Source organism: Lepus europaeus, chromosome 20 (assembly GCF_033115175.1).
Source record: "Lepus europaeus isolate LE1 chromosome 20, mLepTim1.pri, whole genome shotgun sequence".
NCBI lineage: Eukaryota > Metazoa > Chordata > Mammalia > Lagomorpha > Leporidae > Lepus > Lepus europaeus.
The window spans coordinates 13,847,234-13,871,319 of NC_084846.1; the positions used below are offsets into that span (position 1 = coordinate 13,847,234).

Sequence of the window (24,086 nt, forward strand, 5' to 3'; positions counted from 1 at the left end):
GATATTTTGCTTTAAATCACTAAACATATGACCTCATTTACATTTATAGGGGAATTGAAAAGAGAAAGTACAATGGTTTCAATGGGTGGAGAAACAAGAGGCCCTGAAGCTGACATATAGGAGGGTACAAGGAGACTAGAATGTGAAAGATTCCAAATGACTGGAGCATATGGAAGAAAAGACAACAAGAAACATCCGTAAATAGGTAAAAAAAATCATCCAATAGCAAATCAAATAGAAACCTGAATTCAATCTCAAGAAAGCACACTTTTCTTTGCCTTCACAAGTTAAAATACAGAGGTGAAGTGGGAAATAATCATCCTAAACAGAATAGTCACTTGCTGAACATGCTACTTGTGGGCATTTCACCTTAGTTAGAAATTAACTTTGGCAGACTTCTTGCTAAGAGAAGGGTACCAGAGGAAGCAAGCAGTATAAAAAAGTGTAAGACGATCTTGTACAGGTACACATGTCCACTGTACCGCATATACTCACACACTCATGCATGTCATAAAACATGAAGACTATGTACACTGGTGCTGTTGGTTAATGAGGATTTTAAGCAAGAATAGGATTCTCTCCCTTTCTATTATTTTGAAGAGTCTGAGAAGGATTGGGATTAGTTCTTTAAAGTTTAGTAGAATTCAACAATGAAGCCATTGAGTCCCAGGCTTTTATTTTTTAAAAGATTTATTTTATTTTTTGAAAGGTAGGGAGAGGCAGAGAGAGAGAGAGAGAGAGAGAGAGAGAGAGAGAGAGAGAGAGTTCTACCTGCTTGTACTCCCCAGATGACTTCAATGGCTGGAGTGCCTGGTCAAAGCCAGAAGCCAGGAGCTTCTTCCCAGGCTCCCACATGGGTGCACGGGTCCAAGCACTTAGATCATCCTCTGCTGCTCTCCTAAACACACAAGAAGGGAGCTGGATTGGAAGTGCATCAGCTAGGACTTGAACAGGCACCCATATTGAATGTCTGCTTCATGGCTTTATCCACTAGGTCACAATGCTGGCCCTGGAGAACTTTATTTATTGAGAAGGGCTTTATTACTAATTCAGTCTGTATCTTGGTTACTGGTATGGTTAGGATTTCTTTGTCTTTATCATTCAATTTTAGTGAACTGTGTGTATCTATAAATCTAACCATTTCTAGATTTTCCAATTTGTTGGCATATTGCTGCTATAGTAATTTCTGATGATTTCTTCATTTTGTGGTATCCAAGGTAATGTCCCTTTTTCATCATTGCTGCTATTAATTTCAGTTGTCTCTATTTTTTGGTCAATTTGGTAAATGGTTGTATCAATTCTGCTTATTTTTTAAAAAGCAGCTCTTTTTGAGATTTATTTAGTTATTTGAAAGGCAGAGGCAGAGAGAAAGAGAGAGAGAAAGGCCTTCCAATCTGCTGGTTCACTCCCCAGTGGGCCACAATGGCCAGAGCTGTACCGATCCACAGGCAGGAGCTGGGTGCTTCTTCCAGGTCTCCCATGTGGGTGCAGAGGCCCAGGGACTTGGGCCATCCTCTGCTGCTTTCCCAGGACATAGCAGAGAGCTGAATCAGAATTGGTGCAACCTCCATGTGAAGTGTCACCCATATGTGATGCTGGTACTGTAGACGGTGGCTTTACCCACTATGCCACAGCACCAAGCTCCCCCCCCCCACACACACAAAAAAAAACCCAGCTGTTCAGTGCACTGTTCTTTTGTATCATTTTTTGGATTCAATTCAGTTTATTTATTCTCTAATCTTTAAAGAGGATTTATTTTATTTAACTGAAAGAGTTTCAGAAAAAGAGACAGAGAGAGAGAAAGAGGTTTTTCATCCACTGGTTCATTCCCCAAATGGCTGCAATGGCCAAGACTGAGCCAGGACAAAGCCAGGAGCCTGGAGCTTCTTCTGAGGCTCTCAGGTAGATGCAGGGGCCCACACATTTGTATTCCCCCTATGCTACTTTCCTAGGCTCATTAGCAGGGAGCTGGATTGAAAATGGATCAGGTAGTGCTCAAACTAGCACCTATATGTGATGCAAACTCTGTAGGCTGTGGCTTTAACCTTGTGACACAGTGTCATCCACTTCCTGTATAATTTTTATTATGTCTCATCCTACTAATTTTGGGTTTGGTTCATTCTTCTGTTTTTAGGTCAATGTGATGAAAAGTTATATCATTTTTTTTGACAGGCAGAGAGGACAGTGAGAGAGAGAGAGACAGAGAGAAAGGTCTTCCTTTGCCGTTGGTTCACCCTCCAATGGCCACCGCAGCCGGCACACCATGCTGATCCGAAGGCAGGAGCCAGGTGCTTATCCTGGTCTCCCATGGGGTGCAGGACCCAAAAACTTGGGCCATCCTCCACTGCCTTCCCGGGCCATAGCAGAGAGCTGGCCTGGAAGAGGGGCAACCGGGACAGAATCCAGCACCCCAACCGGGACTAGAACCCGGTGTGCTGGCACCGCTAGGCGGAGGATTAGCCTGTTGAGCCATGGCACCGGCCGTTATATCATTCTTAAAATCCTCTTCAATTTCTCAATGTAGAACCCAGAGTTCTGATATGTTCTGTTGTCATCTTCATTCATTTATTGGAATAATTCAAAATCCTTTGATTTCTTCTGTGACCCATTATTCATCCAGGATCATGTTATTCAGTCTTCATGTGTCATATGTTTTTCTATCATTTCTTAAATTATTAATTTCAAGCTTCATCCCTTTGTGGTCAGAAAAGATGTATGGTTTGACTTCAATTTTCTTGAATCTTTGGCACTTGCTTTATGGCCTACTACATGATTTATCCTGCAAAAAGTTCCATGCACTGATGAAAAGAAGATGTATTCTGTAGCCATAGGATGAAATGTTCTGTAGATATCAATTATATCCATTTGGTCAAAAGTGTTGTTTCTTTGTTTTTTTTTTTTTTGTTTAGTTGACCTGTCCATTTCTGTAAAAGGGGTATTCAAGTCCTCCATTATTATTGTATTGGAGCCTTAATTCTCTCTTTACATCCATTAACATTTGTTTTAAACAGCAAGTGCCCTAGCATTTAGTGCATGTACATTTATTCTAGTCACATCTTCCTCTTGAATTGATCACTTAATCATTACATAATAACCTTGTTTGTTTATTTTAGCAGTGTTTGTATTCAAGTCTATTTTATCTGATATTAACTCTGTGGGTATCTTTGTTGGTGAGTTGTACTTCTTGTACAGCTTGTATCTTTTAATTGGAGATTTTAAGCCATTATCCTCAAGGATATTTTTGATAAGTGACAATTTTTCCTGTCATTTTCCATAAATATTCCTATTTTTTGCTTTGGATTTCTTTGTACTGATATTTTAGAATATTTTCTGCTTTCATATTCTTTCATAATGATGTCTATCTTTTTTTGTATCTCTGTGTACCACATCCTTAAATATCATATATAAAGCTGGATGAGTGTTAACAAATTCTTTTAACTTCTGTTCACTGGAGAATTCTTTATTTCACCTTCAGTTATAAATGAGAGCTTTGCTGGTAGTAGTATTTTGTGTTAACAGCTTTTTTTTCTTTAAAGACTTGTACACTGTCTCTTCGTTCTCTACTAGCCAGTAGGGTTTCTTATGAGAAATCAGCTGTCAATCTAATTGGAGATACTTAAGTGGCACTGCTAGCCCCTGTTGAGTTTCTTGAATTTTTTTTTCATTATTTTAGTTTGGGGCTGGTGTTGTGGTGTAGTGGGTAAAGCCACCACCTGCAGTGTCAGCATCCCATATGGGCAATGGTTCAAGTGTGGCTGTTCCACTTCTGATCCAGCTCTCTGCTGGGAAAAGCAGTAGAAGATGGCCCAAGTCCTTGGGCCCCTGTGGAAGATCTGGAAGAAGCTCCAGGCTCCTGGCTTCAGATTGGCACAGCTCCAGGCATTGCAGCCATCTGGGGAAAGAAACAGGGAATGGAAGACCTCTCCTCCACCCCTTTCTCTCTGCTTGTCCATAACTCTGTCTTTCAAATATAAGTAAATCTTCAAAAATTATTTTAAGGTATACAAATTCATACATTCAATATATACATATTTGAGAACATGATTATTCTTCTACCCACCTCCTTCCCACCCATGATCCCACCTGTCTTCCTCTTCCTTCTTCCTTTCCCATTCTAATATTTTACAGAGATCAATTTTCAATTAATTTTATATTCATAAGATTTAGCCTACACTAAGTAGAGTTCAGTGATTACTATGAAGAAAAAAAGAGAAAAGGAAAAAAACAACCATACAAGAAAAACATTGTTCCCTGGCAGTCAAGGCAAGGGCTGTCAAAAATCATCATTTCTCAAAGTGTCAGTTTCACTCCTATAGATTACATTTTAAGTCTTCTGTTAGTTACTATAGATCACAGAGACACTATGGTATTTGTATTTTTGTGACTGGCTTATTTCATTAAGTATAATGTTTTCCAGTTGCATCCATGTAGTTTCAGATGACACGATTTCATTTTTTACCACTGTGTAGTATTCTATAGTGTGTATAAACCATAGTTTATTTATCCAGCCTTCAATTGATGAAAATCTGGGTTGATGCCATATCTTAGCCATTGTAAATTGAGCTGAAATGAAGATGGGGGTACAGATAACTCTTCCATATGCTGATTTCATTTCCTTTGGATAAATTGCCAGGAATGGGATGGCTGGGTCATATAGTAGGTCTATATTATCTTTATGAGATATCTCCATATTGTCTTCCACAGTGGCTGTAACAGTTTACATTCCCACTGACAGTGGATTAAGGTACCCTTCTCCCCATTAGCATTTGTTGTTTGTTGATTTCTGTACAAGAACCATTCTAACTGGGGTGACGTGAAATCTCATTGTGGTTTTCTTTTGCATTTTCCTGATGGCTAGAAATACTGAGAGTTTTTAAATATTTTATTTAATTATTTGAGAGGTAGAGTTACAGACCGAGTGGGAGAGAAAGGTGTTCCACCTGCTACTTCACTCCCTAAATGGCTGCAATGGTTGCAGCTGGTCCAATCCAAAGCCAAGACCTAAGAGTTTCTTCTGGGTTTCCCACACAGATGTAGGGCACCAGGCATTTGGGCCATCTTCCACTGCTTTCTCAGACCATAGCAGAGAGCTGGTTGGAAGAGGAAAGCCAAGACATAAACCAGGGCTGATATGGGATACCAGCACTGCAATGAAAGGCTTGGCTCACTACATCACAGCGCTGGCCCCAAAAATCCTGAGCATATTTTGAAGTGTGTATTGGTCATCTGCATTTCTTCTCTTGAAAAATGTCTGTTCAGATCATTTGCCCACTTTTTGATTAGGTTGTTTGTTTCTTGAGCTCTTTATAAATTCTGGAAGTTAAACCTTTGTCAGTTGCAGTGTTTGCAGTATTTTCTTCCATTTTCTTGGTTGCCTCTTCACTTCGCTGAATGCTTCTTTGCAGTGCAGAAGTTTCTCAGTTTGATGTAATCCCTCTTGTTAATTTGGGCTTTGCCTGCCTGTGCTTCTGGATTCTTTTCCAAGAAGTCTTTCCCTATGCCAATGTCTCATAGGGTTTCCCAATATTCTCCAGTAATTTGATGGTATCACATCATAGATTTAGGTTTCTGATCCATTTTGAGTGAATTTTTGTGTAAGGTGTGATATAGGGGTCTTGTTTCATACTTGTGATGTGGAAATCCAATTTTCCCAGCACTGTTTGTTGAAGAGGCTGTCTTGGCTTCAGGGGTTGATTTTTGATCCTTTTTCAAAGATAAGTTGGTTGTAAATATGTGGATTAATTTCTGGAGTTTCTATTCTGTTTCATTGGTCTATCCATCTGTTTTTGTGCTAGTACAAAGCGATTTTGATTATAACTGCCCTGTATCATGTCATGATACCTGGTATTGTGATGCATCCAGCTTTGGTTTTGTTATTTAAGATTGCTTTAGCTATTTGAGGCCTCTTGTGCTTCCATATGAACTTCAGCATCATTTTTTCTAGATCTGAGAATGTTGTTCATATTTTTATCAGGATCACATTGAATCTATAAATTGCTAGCTGAGAGTTTGTTTTAAATTGCTTGGTTTTGAGATGGTAAGGGGAAACAGGGTCACTTTCGCATCCCCAGCTTCTGACTGTGGCTGGATCAGTACTGGGACCAGGGAGCTGTTTAAACTGCCCCAATCACATTTTCATCTTTACTTAAAACCCTGTCCCACACTCTCTTTAGGCAGCCAAAGACATTTTAGAGGAAAAAAAAAATCAAAAAGCCCTGGCCTGAAGTGCTGGCATCCATATGGGTGCCAGTTCTAGTCCCAGCTGCTTCTTTTCTGATCCAGCTCTCTGCTGTGGCCTGGGATAGCAGTGGAAGATGGCCCAAGTCCTTGGGCTCCTGCACCCACCTGGGAGACCTGGAAGAAGCTCCTAGGTTTGGATCGGCACAGCTCCAGCCATTGCGGCCATCTGAGGAATGAATCAGTGAATGGAAGACCTCTCTCTCTGTCTCTACCTCTCTCTGTAACTCTGTCTTTGAAGTAAATAAAATAAATCTAAAAAAAAAAAAAACCAGAAAAAAGCAGTACCCTAAGAAACAGATAGATGGCACAAAATGGTTGGCGTGTTTCATCACCTCTAAGGATTAAAAGCTGTTTTATGTGGTGATCTGCCATTAAGGAGACCCAGCAATTCCAGTCCACTCCAAAAATAGCACCAGTTTTTTGATACAAGAAGCCAGGGAATCAAATAGCTGTCATGCAGATATTGGCTTCCAAAAAAGTCCCATCCACTCTGCCATAATCCTGGCAATTGGAACTGAGACTTCCTTGAGAGTGGAAGGACTCCCAGATAAGAATCACAAAGCCTGTCAGCCCTCACTGAAGAATTCTCACATTGCTATTGAAGAAATGGCCCAGGGTCTTTGTTAGCATTATAGACAGGACTGTAAATTCCACTCTGTACATTCCTATTACTGGCTAGGCAGATATTAACATATGTGTGTGAGATTGAAATATAGAAAAAAATGGGAATTCTGTGTGGTTAAATCATCAAAAGCCTTGCCCTTGTTTCACTACTGTGTCACGACGAGTTCCAGTACTTTCCTTGGGGGCCATCTCAGAAAATCCCTCCATCCTACACTAAAGTTATTAGAACCAGCAGTTACAAATTTAAAGTACTGCTCTTGTCTCTCACAACCTTGATGGGAGAGTCTCAACCTTCTCCCAGGGGCGGTTTAGGAAAAACTTTCCCTCAACTCTATAAAAAGAGAACTATTAAGTTAATTGTACAGTCCTGGGACAAATTTCAGCAATTCTTTATCCAGGAAATACTCCATTCAGGAATGTGCCAGATAGGAAGAAGAAATAAAAATGAAGGGCCCATACACCCTCACAAAAACATCTTTTAAAGGCCTCTTTCCATTAAAACCTCAACCCAAAACCACTCCAACCCAGTTCACTTTAACTACCATAACTGCTAAAATATCATGCTTTCCCACATGGTGTCATTTCTCTATTTAAAATTCATCATGGGCCGGTGCCGTGGCTTAACAGGCTAATCCTCCACCTTGTGGCACCGGCACACCAGGTTCTAGTCCCGGTTGGGCGCCGGATTCTATGCTGGTTGCCCCTCTTCCAGGCCAGCTCTCTGCTATGGCCCGGGAAGGCAGTGGAGGATGGCCCAAGTCCTTGGGCCCTGTACCCGCATGGGAGACCAGGAGAAGCACCTGACTCCTGGCTTCGGATCAGCATAATGCACTGGCCGCAGCGGCCATTGGAGGGTGAACCAATGGCAAAAAGGAAGACCTTTCTCTCTGTCTCTCTCTCTCATTATCCACTCTGCCTGTCAAAAAAAATTCATCATGACCCAGGAAGATAACTGGGGTGAGCACCTGAAGAGGTGGCAATTGCAAACCCTGATACCCTCCTCCTCTCACTTCATTGCCATTACTGAAGATTCTGAAGAGATGACTGCTTAAAAATCCATAAGACCCTCCCAAATCTGATGTTCGACAGGTGCATTATCTTGTTCTGACCATTCTCAAAGCTGCTAGCTTTTATCCAATTAAAAAAAAAAACTTTTCATTTTCCTGTGGGACTTTCTTCAGGGTAATTCTATCAAGTGTATTCCAGAGTATTTTATCACCTGGTTAACTTGTTCTACTTTTTCTCTGCCCTAACAACTACAGGTGATGTTCATGCTGCTTTTCTTGGTCACTGCCTGCCTCCCTGCTGCCCATTCACCATGGAGTATTTTGTTGCTGCACAACATGTAGAATGTACACTCAGTCTCACCTTCTCCCTGTTCCTTATAAATACAAGCAAATATTTTATTTTCTATGAAAATAAAACATCAGGAGCAGTTCAAGTTAACCCTAACAATGCCTTAGAATCTCTCACAGCTGCCCTACTAGCAGGTATTCTCATGAGGAGAATGAGCCAAGTATAGCATGAGGAACTTAGGTATTTCAACATCTGTTTTCCATCTAACTACTTGCTTACATAAACAGGGGATTTTCTTCCTTTGTGGGAACAACACTAATCTTTGCCTCCCTGCTAACTGGACTGGAACTTGTACTCTTACCTTTCTGTCTCTCAACGTGAATGTGGCTCCTAATAACCAATTTAAGCAAGAATATTCACCACAAAAGATTATCCCTATAATTCTCCTCCTAGCCATCTTAGGAACTGCACTGGGGATAGGCAACAAGACTTAATGCATCCCTCTTCTACTACCAGGCCCTTTCTGAAGTTATGTAAGATAACCTATATAAGATATCTCTGGCCAGTGCCACGGCTCACTAGACTAATCCTCCGCCTGCAGCGCCAGCACCTGGGTCCTAGTCCCAATTGGGGCGCCGGATTCTGTTCCAGTTGCTCCACTTTCAGCCCAGTTCTCTTCTGTGGCCTGGGAGTGCATTGGAGGATGGCTCAGGTCATTGGGCCCTGCACCCACATGGGAGACCAGGAGGAAGCACCTGGCTCCTGGCTTCGGATCAGCGCAGCGTGCCGGCCATAATGCACCGGCTATAGCGGCCACTTGGGGGGTGAACCAATGGAAAAAGGAAGACCTTTCTCTCTGTCTCTCTCTCTCACTGTCTAACTCTGCCTGTCAAAAAAATAAATAAATAACATTAAAAAAAAGATATCTCAAGATCTGCTTAAGGTTCAAAATCAAGCTGAGTCCTTAGCAACAATGACCTTGCAAAATCAACAGAGCATAGGCCTAACAATAGAAAAAGAGGATCTCTACTCATTTTTAGAAGAAGAACATTGCTTTTATATGAATCAATCTATTCTTGTTTGTGATGCTACTTGAAAGCTGACATAGTACCCAGAATTCAACAATGGATATCCAACTCTTGAAACAACTGGTTCCAAAAGCTCTCCTTTCTACCTTGGCCTTTGTCTCTTCTCATCTGTGCATAGTGATTCTTCTTCTTGTTTATCTAGGGCCAGGCATCCTTCAGTTATTACAATGATTCTTTCATTCAATGGTCCAGAATGTCACTCAGACTCACATCAACATTACCCTTCTTCTAAAAAGTGCTTAATTCCAACCACTGCTGCAGCTGAGAAAGAGAGGAGCCACTCCCCTAACTATGGCCCTTCTTAGCAGGAAGTAGCCAGGGAGACTGAGGGCATTGCATTCCCTCATTCTCCCTCACCCAGGGCTCTTGTTTATGTAACACCAGTTTTTTTTTTTAATTTTTTCTTTCTGTATATGTATCACAAAAATGCTGGATTTGTTAGAACCTATTAGGACAGAGGCCTGATAGAACCCATTAGTTCACTAAATCTGAATCCCCAGGTCCCATGAAGCTGGACACAGACAACCTAAAGATTAGTGGAATGTTTATTGCTCAGGAAAGTCCCTCACCCAGGACCTTCCAAACTTATAAGACAATGCACTGTAAACTTCCCCAAGGAGCCTTTCTACACATCCTCCACCCATTTTATCAAGGTTCTTGTGGTGCTCTGCACCTCCCACAACAAGCAGCTTAAGAAATGACTCTGCTGGATGCTCAAATATAATGAAGCCTGGTTTTAAACCCCTGGCATCCATCCAGTAGTTTCAACCCCACTGTCTTTATCCCCCCATCCCGTCCCCCATAGAACAAAGACTTTTCTATTTTAACTAGCCACCTCCTCACCTTCTTTGAGTGGTAAAATACTAAAACATAACAACTATATCCAAGGATACTTCAAAAAGTTTACAGAAAAATGAAAATGTTTTTCCATAATACATCTTTTTAGTGAACTTTTTGAAGACCTCTCATGTACCATATCCCTCCCCCACCATTGGCAACATACTGATGGCCAGGTTCTTCTTGCTTGCACATCTACCATTCTCACTTGATTTTACTCATATTGTAAAACTTCTATAGGAAGCCTTTAGTGTAGAAATAAAGAGGTCAGGCATCCAGAGATCAACAGGCATGTAATGCAGGTGTTTTTAGTTCCAGCTTTTCCAGCTCCTTCTCTTGTACTTGATGAAAAATGAAAAGATGAACACAGAAGAGTCAGCAAAGAGTAAACAAAGTTTGATTTCAGGAACAGAGGCAATTCTCACAGTCAAGTGGCATAGCAAGAAGGACCTTCTGAAAGGAGCATTTGGAGGGAGCAGAGAGAAGACTCCCAGGAAAAGCAGCCAGCAGCGGCTTCTTCAGCAGAAAAAACAAATTAAAGGAAGTGATCTGGGATTTTACAGAGTTTTAAAGGAAAGTGTTCATCAAAGAAAAAAAAAAAGTATGTGTCATGCTGTGAGCTCCGCTTGCCTTTGTATCACCCATTCCTTCAATTTCAAGTCTATGGTCTCAGGTGTCTCCATCCCCAACTTAGCTTGTTATCCTAAGGTTTCATCCTTTACCTTGTTAATTGGTAGTTCCAGGCTTTCATCCACAGCCTCCTAGTACCCTATTAATTATCAATCCACCTGCCTTTTCTGTCCACAGGCACTTTGTCCCTGGCTAGTTATCCCTCTTCCTGAATTAAAACTAACTGTTCCCTATTTCCATCAATCCCCACTCTGGAGCAACAGCTCTAACTTCTATTATGGACCATGGATGGCAACTTCATTGGCAGCTTCATGCTGGAAATGGATGATGTTGAGAGATAATATTGTTACCTCTCAAAGTCTAACTGTGTGCCCATTACAGGAAGGATTGTCTTCTGTGAGATTGTTCTGAAGATTAATGTGGAGCAGGAGAGGGACCAGAAGTCTGTGCAGGGGTATCCTATAAAATGAATTTGGCATGTGAGGCCTCATTTGTATGACCATCTGAAGCCTTGATTGATTCTAGATGCGAGGAAATGAAGTCAGTAAGGCAGTTTATGATGTCTGGGTCAAAGAGTAGAGTCAGGAGTGAGATATAGAATATTTATAGCAGAGGACATAGGAGTGACCACAGCCAGGGTTCACATCCCCCTTGTCTACTCAGCAGTACTTGTTGCTAGATACTTTTCATCCAGGCCACAGTACGCAAAATGTGACTAACCCATTATAAAATATCTAAAGTTATTGACATACACACCACAGGGTTAAAGCAGTGGCACAGGACTACATAAGCACCCCTGTTGAGGCAAGAATATAGTCTAAGGCCATTTTATTATCCATTCCATGTGTTATATTTTCGGGATTTTTGTAGACTTAAAATGTTTAAAGCTTTTTTGTTAACCAGATGCTCAATGGACCCAATTTAGTTTGCCCTTGAGTGATGCCAAAGGCATTTAGAGTACTTTTGGGAATTGTTTTAACATGGGCAGTTATCAGCAACCATGCATGTGAATTCTTCCTTCACAATCTCTTGGCTATAATTTTGTTTAGGGTTGACTTCATCTTGATTTTTATTCTTTCCTGATTAAGATTCTTTTCTGAGCACATCCCTGATCAACCATATTTTAAAAAACAATTTTATTATGATCAACCATCTGTGGCTAGGTTTTATTTCTCCCTTATTGCTAGCTCAGGTTTGACAAGGTTGTTGACCCAGTCCCATGTAGGGAAATAAATACTTTATGACCAGGGATCAATGCCAAAAAACCCTTTCAGACATATTTAAACAACAAAGAGGTTTTAGAAGGAGTGATTATTAGGCTACTATACATGATGGTCATTTTTACACTTCACTTTATCTGTTCTGTAGACACAAGTCATCTTCTCCAAGTGCTGGGCCTGCATCACTTTGTTAGAAATTGTACTTCTGTAGAATTTTGACAGTCATTAAGCACAAAGCTCAAAATGGAAAATAAATAACAAACCAAAAAGAACAAATAATGAACAAGAGTATCCAGCAATCTCAGACCTAGAAAACACTCAGTGTTAACAAGCTTGAAGCAGTTAGCAATCGATTTTTTTTTTTTGCCAGGCAGAGTTAGACAGTGAGAGAGAGAGAGAGAGAGAAAGTTCTTCCTTCCATTGGTTCACTTCCCTAATGGCCACTACAGCCAGCGCTGCGCCAATCCAAAGCCAGGAGCCGGGATAGTTACTCCTGGTCTCCCATGCGGGTGCAGGGACCCAAGCACTTGGGCCATCCTCCACTGCCCTCCCAGGCCACAGCAGAGAGCTGGACTAGAAGAGGAGCAACCGAGACTAGTACCCAGCGCTGGGACTAGAACCCAGGGTGCTGGCGCCACAGGCGGAGGATTAGCCTAGTGAGCCATGGCACTGGCCACCAAGCAATCACATTTTAAAAGAAGGTGTGTTTTAGTTGGTTGGTTGGCTATTTGTATTATGTATATTAACAAGAGTTGTTTTATCATATACATATGCTAATGTTTGTAACTATAACTTGTTATAGGAGAACAGATTTTTACTGCAGTCATGTGAACAAAATCATATTGTCATAAGAATCTAAAATGCCCTGGAAAAGTTTTAGATTTTAGAAAAATTAAGCAGAGGGAGAAGCAAATACTGTCATCTGTTTACAAACCTGTCCCAAAGCAAAGAGTACAATAGAAGCCATAAGAGGGAGACCTCTAACCTAGAGGAGGAAACATTTAAATACAGATCCAGCAATATTTAAAACAAAAGAATGGAAATTCATAAGTTTTGGCAATTTATGTAGCCTTATGTAACAAATTTTGATTAATTTCCATGAGCAGTTTTTTGATTTTCCTGGGAGTTCTGGAACATTGTATCCAGATTTTTTTTTAAAAGATTTATTTATTGGCTGGCGCCATGGCTCAATAGGCTATTCCTCCACCTGCGGCGCTGACACACTGGGTTCTAGTGCCGGTCAGGGTGCTGAATTTTGTCCTGGTCACTCTTCTTCCTGTCTGGCTCTCTGCTGTAGCCCAGGAAGGCAGTGGAGGATGGCCCAAGTGCTTGGGCCCTGCACCCGCATGGGAGACCAGGAGAAGCACCTGGCTCCTGGCTTCGAATCAGTGCAGTGCGCCAGCTGCAGCGGCCATTGGGGGTGAACCAGAAGGCAAAAGGAAGACCTTTTAGACCTCTGAGCCATTTTTTAAGGTGGATTTATTTTGAAAGGTAGAGTTAGTGAGAGAGAGAGAGAGAAAGAGAAAGAGAGAGAGAGATCTCCTATCCACTGGTTCACTCTCAAATGCCCATCATAGCCAGTGCTGGGCCAAGCCAAAGCCAAATACCGGGTCTCCCACGTAGGTGCAGGGGCGAAAGCACTTGGGCCATCCTCTGCTGCCTTCCCAGGTACATTATCTGGGAGCTGGATTGGAAGTGGGGCAGCTGGGACTTGAACCAGTGTGTCTGTGGGATTCCAGCATCTCAGTTGGCTTTACTAGCTCTGGGACATGGCAGGTCCCCTCTCTTTGCATCTTTCTTAGGTTTTGGTGTGGATGCCCATCAGGAGTCACTTCCCTTCCCCGAGGCTAGTGTTGACCTGGCTGTGTCCTATCATGTTCTGAGCAGGCCAAGATGTCCAGACCTTTCTCTCTGTTCCTGCCCCACTGCCGATCGTGGAGCCAGGCTTGTCATGGAGAAGCCCACTAGGAGCGTGGGCAGGCTGTGTGCGGTGCTGGTGAGGTGCCCTGGTAGACCTGCCTGCCAGAGGCCTTGGGACACTTCTGCAGGGCCACCGTGGTGGGCGAGTGCTGGCTGCTGACCACCACCCACTTATTCAACAAGTAAGCCCCCACTCCCAGGAGAGGGTCCCCACCCATCAAACACTGCTGCTCCCAATACATGCGGATGAATAAGGGCTGATGGATGGGGTGAAGGAGGTGGATGGGGCACCAATGCATTGACAGATGATTAGGAGCTGACAGGACAGGGCAGGGGATGGGGAGATACCAAGACTTTGGCACATGAAGAGGGGCTGATAGTGTTGGACCTCTCAGTTGTAGAGATGCCCACTTGCTCGAGAGGACGCCCAAAAATCCAGACTCCAGACCAGTTGATGCAAAAAGCATGAGGTATTTATTGTACGTTTGCGCAAACGGGCCCCCACCTAAGGCGGTGAGGAGCCCTGAGCGGCAGTTTCACACAGGTTATATAGTCAACAAATTAGCATATGGGATTGGCCGGTTCGGAGGGACAATTAGCATACCGGAAAGTGCTGAGGAGAGTGCTGAGGGAACCAGCTGAGGAGAATGCTGAGGAGAGTGCTGAGGGAACCAGCTGAAGAGAATGCTGAGGAGAGTGCTGAGGGAACCAGCTGAGGAGAATGCTGAGGAGAGTACTGAGACTCTCCGAAGGGGAGTGGCAGCTCTGCTCTGGGCATGCCTAGAGGTTCTCTAAAGGGGATAGAGTTTTTCTTCCCAGAGAACGTGCCCGCTGGACCCTGGGGAACATCTAACCTCTTAAGAAGCCCCTGATATCTGCCCAGGCCTAGTTTCTTATCCCTCTCCCCCATAAGGGTCCTTCAATAGGAAAGGGAGAGCTCCCTTCCTCCCTCCCCCTTCACTGGGCACTCCTGCAGCAAAGATGGCTGTCAGAGAGAATGAACCTCAAGTAGCCCCTTCCTACTCCCTGGTCTCCCCACCCTGGGATCTTCCTGGCTTCCAGGGGTGGGACAGCCTCTGAGGAGTCTGTCTCCCAGCACAATGGTGGAGCAAGTGTGGGCTCACCTGGGCACAGCATTTCTGCTGGGCATGGGCAGCAGCCCAGTGAAGATCGAGCTGTGCAGGGTGGTGCTACATCCCCAGTAGGACCCCAGCGCCTTGGACTTCAACCTGTCCATGTTGGAGGTGGCTGGGCTCCTGGTATTCAACAACAACATCCAGTCTGTCTGCAGCAAGTCTGCTCTTTGAGCCCAGCCACCTCCCCGTTAGGCACCGGATTCTGGGTAGTTGGTGGCCCTGATCTGCAGCCAGCAAGCCCAATGTGCTGCAGATGGCATCCTTGGGCATCGTGGACAAGAGGACGTGTAGCGCCTGCTACAACTTCTCATTCACCAACTGCATGGTAGGTTCCAGCTTCATGGAGGGAAAGGTGGATTCCTGCCATGTGGGAGACATGGGTAGACCAGGAGGCAGCGTGTGGGGATGCCCGAGCCAACGGGTGCTCTCAATAACCAAATCAGGAATAACTACGGCCAACAGAAGAGATGTGGGCCTCCCGTGTCACAGGGGGCACCCAGGTGGTCCTTTGTTTCCAGGGCAAATCAGGGATTACCCCTTTCCTGAGAGGAGATGGCGGGCATGTTCTACCTGGTGGGCATTGTTTCCTGGGGCTGTGTGCAGAGGACCCTTCCTAGTGTCAGGATTTCACCTGGATTCTCTGAAGCCCTGCTCCTGAGGTTTGGGCTGCTCCTGGAGTAGATCTGATTCAGTGTTGCTGGGATTCTGAAAGCCACTCTGGGGCCCTGGACTAGTGGCTAACCCCAGTTCCCTGAGTCACTCCCATTTTAGAAACTTTCTTTTGTTTATTTATATATTTGAGAGGTAGAATTATAGACAGAGAAGGGTCTTTTATCCACTGCTTCACTCCACAAATGGTTGCAACAGCTAGAGCTGAGCCAATTGAAAGCCAGGTGCCAGGAGCTTTTTTCAGGTCTTCCATGCAGGTGCAGAGGCAGAAGCACTTGGGCTATCTTCTACTGCTTTCCCAGGCCATCAGTAGAGAGCTGGATTCCAAGAGGAGCAGCCAGTACACAAATCAGTGCTCCATATGGGATGCTGGTTCTGCAAGTGGACATTTAGCTTACTATGCCACAGCGCAGACCCCTGCAACTTACTTCTGCCACTGCTCTGGATGTCTCTGAGACATGCATGTTGTCTCTGATGCACATGTATGCTACTACAGTGAGCTCAGGAATATTCTTTTCCATCATCACCCAGTTCCCATGACCAAACATATTCTGCCCATCTACTGGTGGGTCAAGGAATTTGTAGTTTACCAGTCCACTCTTGTAAGTAGTGAGCCTATCTGAATATAATAATTTATGGCAGAATAATTGAGACTTGGGACAGAGGGAAAGGTGTATACTACTTCCATTAGCAAAATCAACTCCATATTTGTTCTAGAGATGCAGGGGAAACCAAGGGGTCCAGAAGGAAACTGCAATATTCCTTGATTAGTAAGAGAGTTAAGGAATGTAAGTCCCCAAGTAGTCACATGAGCAGTTGCATACATTATTGCAACCAGCAAAGGAGCCCCTATAGACATATGCTCCAATAATAAGGAACAAATCAACTCCATATCATGACAAAGATCAGATTCATAACCTAGACAAGATATGTAAGGCTTGGGCTACGCCTTCAGACACAATTTGATTGGCATGTACACTGAATAATATCCCTAATCACTCTCCATTCTCCTGACTTCACTGCCAAGCTTTGTAGATACAGGAACTAGGGACCAGAAGGAGGCCATGTGGTGATTTTCTCTGTAAGCCTGGCTACAGCTGCACACTTCTCTCTTTACGTCCACTTTGGTACCTAGGGAGTCTAATTCTAAGCCTACAGGAGATTCTGAATGCAGTGAAGAAGTTATAACAGCCTGGAACAGGTTCCCATGCTATAAAGCTCCAGGGTGGGATTGGATAGTTTGGATTTTAGATGGACCCTGATTTTTCTCCTGGGATGTGCACAGCTTAGGCTTTGGAAAGTTCTCATATGTTCTTCCAGCTTGGAATTTCACTTCTTCATGGTGGGATAATTATGCTTCCCAACTGTGTTCCTAACTGAAAAACATCAACAAAATTCAGTAATGGGGCTATTCTTTCTTGAATGCAAATAATCTAATAATCGAGAGGTTTCAAAATCCACTGACTACTTCTGTTTTCGGTCTTACTTTCATTCTACACCTCAGTTGTTTTCTCAATCATTTGGAGAGGTGAATGTCTCCTGCTCCTGCAGTTTGATTTTCACAAAATATATAAGGCCAAGTTGGGAAGAACATTTGAAAATGTTTGATCACTCTAAAAGATTTAATCCTTTATTCGAATTGCGCTTTCTGTCTCTAAAAATATTTCATCTTACTGTCAAAATTTTTTGGGATAAGGATGACAACATTGCCTTTGCTTGGGTTACACTATCAATAAAATGCAGCTAAGCATTCATTTCCCTTTATGTTTTTGTTTATCCATTTATGTGTGGTCAGCTTCACACCACTAGCACTTGCACTGGAGGCAGGAGTGATTTGTAACTATCTTTGGAAAGGAAGTAGGAAAGTAAAAAAATCTACACTAGAGCATCCATGATCACATTTCTAGTTAGATCACCTAGGAATGGCCGTGTTATATGGATGAAGGGTCCATCTTGACTGAGCATGTGCTGTGATCTGATATGAATGCAAATACAAAAAGGCAGAATACAGAAAGAACTTTGCAGTTAGGGAAAGGAAGTTTACAAAAATGTTCAATAAAATTAAGGATAACCTCAAAAGAGCAAAATGATACCTAAACAAATATGCTAAAAACAAGGTAAATCTGTTAGTATCAGACATTATTATATTTATATACAAATATCTCTAAGTAGCTCAATGAAATAAATAAAAAGTTTGAACCATGCCACATGAACTGAGTCAAGTGAGAATTCAATTAAAAGCAGGGTTAACCCACTTCAACTGTGTAATATACATAATCCAAAATGCTAAAGAAAAAGTAAAAACTTGCACAAAATTAATTCCAAAAACCACATAAACTTTAGGCCGATAGATTATTCTGCTCAGATTTCTCTTCACTGTATAGAATATTTGATAGTGTGGCTAAGTTTAGCCCTACATGCAGTTGTGTGTGATTCTCATGACCATAGAGTTCACCAGACTCATTTTTTACACTAGATAAAATATTTGTTGTGCATGGTTGGCAGAACAGTATGTGTACATGAGTCAGGTGACATCCCTGTAGTCACATTTATGATCTAGATTAATATGGTGGAGAAACCACAGTAAGACAACAAAACAGTTATACCAAATAGCAACTTTGCAAAAGATCAAGATATTTCAGGGGCTGGCACCGTGGCTCACTTGGTTAATCCTCCGCCTGCAGCACTGGCATCCCATATGGGCGCTGGGTTCTAGTCCTGGCTGCTCCTCTTTCAGTCTAGCTCTCTGCTGTGGCCCAGGAAGGCAGTGGAAGATGTCTCAAGTGCTTGGACCCCTGCACCTGCATGGGAGACCAGGAAGAAGCACCTGTCTCCTGGCTTCGGATCAGTGCAGCATGCCAGCCATAGCAGCCATTTTGGGGGCAAACCAACGGAAGGAAGACCTTTCTGTCTCTCTCTCTCTCTCTCTCTCTCTCTCTCACTGTGTAACTCTATCTGTAAAAAAATAAAAAAGATACTTCAAACATGTGTTATACAGTCAACACTTTTTTTTAAAACAAAAATCAGAACTCAAGCTGAGCTCAGTTACATTGCTTCTCTAACAATAAGAGGTGGGCAAAATCTTAATGCGAAGTCCAAGAAAAGAGGATAGACATTTAACAACAAATACATAGTGTCTGCCTGTGTTATCCCCTTGTGTGAATTCTGCTAAGATGTGACTTCCAGCAAGGGTTTCTGAACCTCTGGAAAGAGGCTTTGCCACATTCATTATTTTACTCAGTGTGAATTCTTGGATGTTTGATAAGAACTGATTTCAAAAAAAAAAAAAAAAGAAAATTCCACACTTGTTACATTCATAAGGTTTCTCTCCCTGTATGAGTTATCTCATGCCTAATGAGGGCATCTCAGTGAAAAAACTTTTCTGCACTCCTTACATTTATAAATTTCCCTCACTGTGAATTTTCATATGCCTAGTTAGGACTGATTTCCAATAGAAAGTCTTTCTAGGCTTATTACATTCATAAAGCTTCTCCACTTTGTGGATTCTCTCATGACTCCTGAGGGCTGAGTTTATTAAAAAGGCTTTCATACATTTACTACATTCATAAGGTTTCTCTCCTATGTGATATGATGTTTAACAAGGTTTGACTTCTAGTAAAAGGCTTCTCCACATTCATTACAATCATGTTTCTTCTTTGTGGGAATTCTCTCATGCCTAACAAGGTCTGACTTCATGAAAAAGGGTTTTCTACATCCATTACATTCGTAACGTATCTCACCTGGGTGAACTGTGAGATGTTTAGTGAGGAGCGTCTTCCAACATAAGGTCATTCCACATTCATTACATCCATAAGGCTTTTCTCTTGTGTGAATTCTTTGATGCATAGTTAGTAGTGACTTCCACAAAAAAGCTTTTCCACATTCATTACAACTATACTGCTTCTTCCCTGTGTGAAATTCCTGATGGTCAATTAAGACTGACATTTGATGAAATGCTTTTCCACATTCATTACATTCATGTTTCTCCCCTGTGTGAATTTTCTCATGCCTAATGAGGTCTGACTGAATAAAAAACTATTTTCTATATTCAGTACATTCATAAGGATTTTCCCTTGTGTGAACTGCCAAATACTTAGTGAGGGGGCGGCACTGTGGTGCAGCGGATTATAGCCCTGGCTGGAAGCGCTGACATCCCATATGGGCTCTGGTTCTAGTGCCGGCTACTGTTCTTCTGATCCAGCTTTCTGCTATGACCTGGGATAGCAGTAGAAGATGGCCCCTGTACCTGTGTGGGAGACCCAGAAGAAGCTCCTGGCACCTGGCTTCAGATTGGTGCAGCTCCGGCCATTGTAGCCATCTGCGGAGTGAACCAATCAATGGAAGACCTATCTCTCTGTCTCTGCCTCTCTCTGTAACGTTGTCTTTCAAAATAAACAAAATAAATCTTTAAAAAAAATGGTGAAGAGTGAATTCAACAGAATGGCTTGTTACATTCATATGATTTCTCTTCTGTGTGAATTCTCTGATGATCAGTTATGCTTGACTTTCTATAAAAAACTTTCCTGAACTCATTACATTCATAAAGTTTCTCACCTGTGTGGATTTTCAGATGTTTAGTGAGAAATGTCTTATACGGAAATGTCTTTCCACACTCATTACATTCATAAGGTTTCTCCCCTGTGTGAATTCTTTGATGTTTATAGAAGGCAGACTTTCCGTAAAAGGCTTTTCCACCTTCATTACAATCATGTTTCTCCCCTGTGTGAATTTTTTGATGTTCAGTTAAGGCCGACTTGTAGCAAAAGGCTTTTCCACATTTATTACATTTATAAGGTTTCTTTTCCTGTGTGATTTTTCTGATGTTTAGTGAGAGATGACTTCCACTGAAAGGATTTTATACATTCATTACACTCAAAAGGTTTCACCCTTATGTGAATTTTCTTATGCATTATGAGCTGTGACTTCTGAGAAAGACTTCATATTTGTTACAAACATGTTTTCCTCCTGTGAGAATTCTCAGATATTTTGTGAGGAGTGACTCCCACTGAAAGAATTCCCCACACTCATCAGATTTATAAGATTTTTCTGTTATGTGAACTTGCTCATGCCTGATGAGATGTGCCTTCTGGAAAAAGGCTTTTCCACATTCATTGCACCTGTGGGGCTTCTCCTCTGTGTGAAATTTTTGATGAAAACTAAGGAGTGATTTACAGCTGAAACATTTCTCACATTGGTTACATGCATAAGGTTCTTCCCCCATTTGTATTTTAGTTGTTACAAGGTCTGATTTACAAATGTGAGTTTTTTCAGACTCCATAGACTCACAGACTTTGTCTACTATGTATGTTTGCTGAGGTTTAGTGAGGTTGGATATCTTATCAAAACTTATCTAGTTTATATGAGCTGTCTTGTCAACAATGACAGATGGCTTATTACAGGTTTTCCCATATTCATTTTGAACTTTCTCATATGTATAGCGTTTCACCTCCCTATTGCTGGATTTCCCTTATCCACTGTATCCAAAAGGCTGATGCACTGTCTAAATATTGTGATGCTTACTAATATGCTCTCAGCATTGCAGAGATTTCATATGTGTATTAGGGGCAACTGATTTTACTCCAGCAATATCTCATTCAGTTCACTACAGCGATATATATACTGAAGTATATTAACATTTTCCAGGTCTCATATCTGAACAATTTTCCTTCTTTATGATCAGTTTTGAAATTTGGCTTGAGTTTAATTTAGAAGTGTTGCTTAATTCAACTCTCACATCATTTGATGTAGTGTTGTTCGTAGTTGTAATTTGCCTTTTATTTAAGATTGATTCCATTGCTGGCTCCAATCAGGTCATCCATTTTATGGGCAGCATAAATAGAAAAAGTGACTCTTCTGATCGCTTCTCAGCCTTATGGCTAAGATCAAGTGTAGTATCTGTCTTATCGATTTAAGTTGTTCTCCTGGAATGCTTGTGCAAAGGCAATGAATATACTATCCTAGTTGCATAATATTTCAACATATCACTAAAACATATTTATGATATTTATATGACTTTCTTTAATAAATTAATATAAGTTGCATCAACAAGTAGCCTGATGTTCAATATTGACTTCTGAAATAGTTCTAATATTTCTTTTAAAAAATGGGGGGTGAGTTAGGTGGTATAGTCTGTTAAACTACCACTTAGGATGACTGCATCCCATCTCAGAGTGCTGAATTCCTGGCTAATCTGCTTCAAATGCAGATTCTTGCTAATGCACATCCGGAAAGAAGTAAGACATGTCTCAAACTTGAGACTAATACACCTATGTGGGAGATATTAATAACATTTTAATTCCAGGCCCAAAGATTTTGCTTTGCCCAGCTGTGGCTATTGTAGGAATCTGGTGAAAAATGACAATATCTCATCCTGCCACCCTACCTTTCAAGAATATGAAAATAAATATTTTTTTAAAAGTGGGGGATTATTTTGTCAAAATATTTATCCAGAGCCTAGCTAGAGTATTAAGGCAAGTGCTTTCGATCAGGCTTTTTTCCTGCTCTTTTCCACTAGCTTTTTTTCTTAAAAAAACTTAGTGTGTTCTTCTCTTCAACTATGAAGATGGAAAAAATGGATCAGTTACATGCTTACGAGAGCAATGTGTCTATCTCCTAGGCAGGATCATATCATAGAAACAGATCTGCACTTAGAGTTGGCTACTCTACTTTCAACACAGCTCTTGCTAATGGACTTGGGAAAAGCTGTAGAAGATGATCCAAGATCCCAGGGACCTGCTATCCATGTGGAAGTCTTGAATGGAGTTCTAGGCACCTGATTCAGCCTGACCCAGCCATAGTTGTTGTGGCCATTTGGGGCTTGAACTAGTAGATGGAAGATCTCTGTCTCTCTCTCTCTGTAAATCACCCTTTCAAATAAAATAAAGGCCTTTGTAAAAACTAAATTTACTCATTTAAAAAATAAAATGAGAGTTTGGTGCTGTGAAGTACTAGGCTAAGCTTCTGTCTGCAGTACCAGCATCCCATTTGGGTGCAAGTTCATGCCCTGGGTGCTCCTCTTTCAATTCAGCTCTCTGCTAATGACCTAGGAGAGCAATGGAAGATGGCACAAGTGCTTGGGCCCCTACACCCACATCTGAGACCCAGAAGAAGCTTCTGACTTAGGATTGGCTCATCTCCAACCATAGTGGGCATTTGGAGAATGAACTAGTGGATGGAAGACCTTTCTCTCTTGTCTCTCCCTCTGTCTGTAACTCTAACTCTCAAATAAATAAACAAAATCTTATAAAATCAATGGAGAATACAAACTTGAAATTTCACTTCTAAACAAATCTGAATCCTTCAATATGAACCAATGGTTTGACTCAGTCTTATCCTTGCTCTGTTTGTGAGTTCTAGGAATACTCATTTCCAAGTGTCTGTGTTGGGTCCTGCTTAGCTTCATGACTTGCGATATCACATTACAAAGGCTTGCTCATGGTTATCATTTATAACTGTCTCATTTACTTATTTGAGAATCAGAGAATGATCAAGAAAGAGAAAGGCAGAGAGTGCTACCATCCACAGCACAACAGCCTATTATTACTTGTTCATTCATTAATTCATTTGAGAGGAAGATAAGTTTTTCAGCTTCTGATTCACTCCCAAAAAGCCGACAACAACAAGTTCTGTGTCTGGCTATACTAGGAATGGGAACTCAATCTGAGCAACTAAAAAAAGACCAGCACTGAAGAACTGCCTAACTGAAAATCCTTCAAAGCATTAATAAATACACAAATAAGTGTCTTAAGGTAAACTGCATATGAAACTGGGTAGAAGGATATGTTAGAATTTTGGCAGGGTAGCTAAAACTATAAATGCTTTAGTAAAACAAGAAAAACAGGTATTTTGTAAATCTAAGGAACTATTCATCAACAGAAAACAAAGTAGATGGATGTAAACATGAGAGGCTTCTCTGCAGACTGCAGATTGTCTTCTTTGCTGCTAGAAACCAGCTCTCTTATTGACTGGGAGTTGGGGAAAATTTGACAAGGATTCTACACAGGCTCCTGAGCTACCCTTGTCCAATGGGCAAGGGCCCACTAGATGCTAACTGACCTGATAGGCTGTGGTTGAGGGGTTCCTTCATCGTCCATGGCTCTGCTTCTTGTGTAAACTTCAAGATACTTCAGGTTGGCTAATATACTGTCCTGTTAATGGGAAATAATGTAAAACTTTACCTAATCACTAACTTAGGGTCTTTGGAGAAGGAAAGTGCTTGGCTTCAGGAGGGTCAATTTGAATACTTTGCTACTGAGGGTGGATACACACATTTTTTTCATGGACTGGCATTCTATGCTGAAATAACACTGTACTTTAAAAGTTCATTTATTAGTCACATAGGAAAAATATTTCATTTTAGCAAAACTAAGGAACTTCACTCACTCAAGGACAGCAGGTCTCTAGTATCACATCCCTATAGAGGATCC

General features: G+C 41.7%; 1 protein-coding gene and 1 pseudogene across 1 annotated transcript; one reads left to right on the forward strand and one right to left on the reverse strand.

Annotated features, from left to right (window-relative positions):
• Positions 1–13,899: 13,899 nt before the first annotated feature.
• On the reverse strand, positions 13,900–19,605 carry LOC133749328 (zinc finger protein 3-like). The gene is made up of 3 exons (XM_062178515.1): positions 19,302–19,605; positions 16,089–16,279; positions 13,900–14,112 (listed from the first exon to the last, which is right to left on the reverse strand). Exons 1-3 carry the CDS (start codon positions 19,603–19,605, stop codon positions 13,900–13,902), a joined length of 708 nt encoding a protein of 235 aa, XP_062034499.1.
• A 1,911-nt stretch (positions 19,606–21,516) lies between these two features.
• LOC133750148 (U2 spliceosomal RNA) lies at positions 21,517–21,678 on the forward strand (annotated as a pseudogene).
• The last annotated feature ends 2,408 nt before the right edge of the window (positions 21,679–24,086 follow it).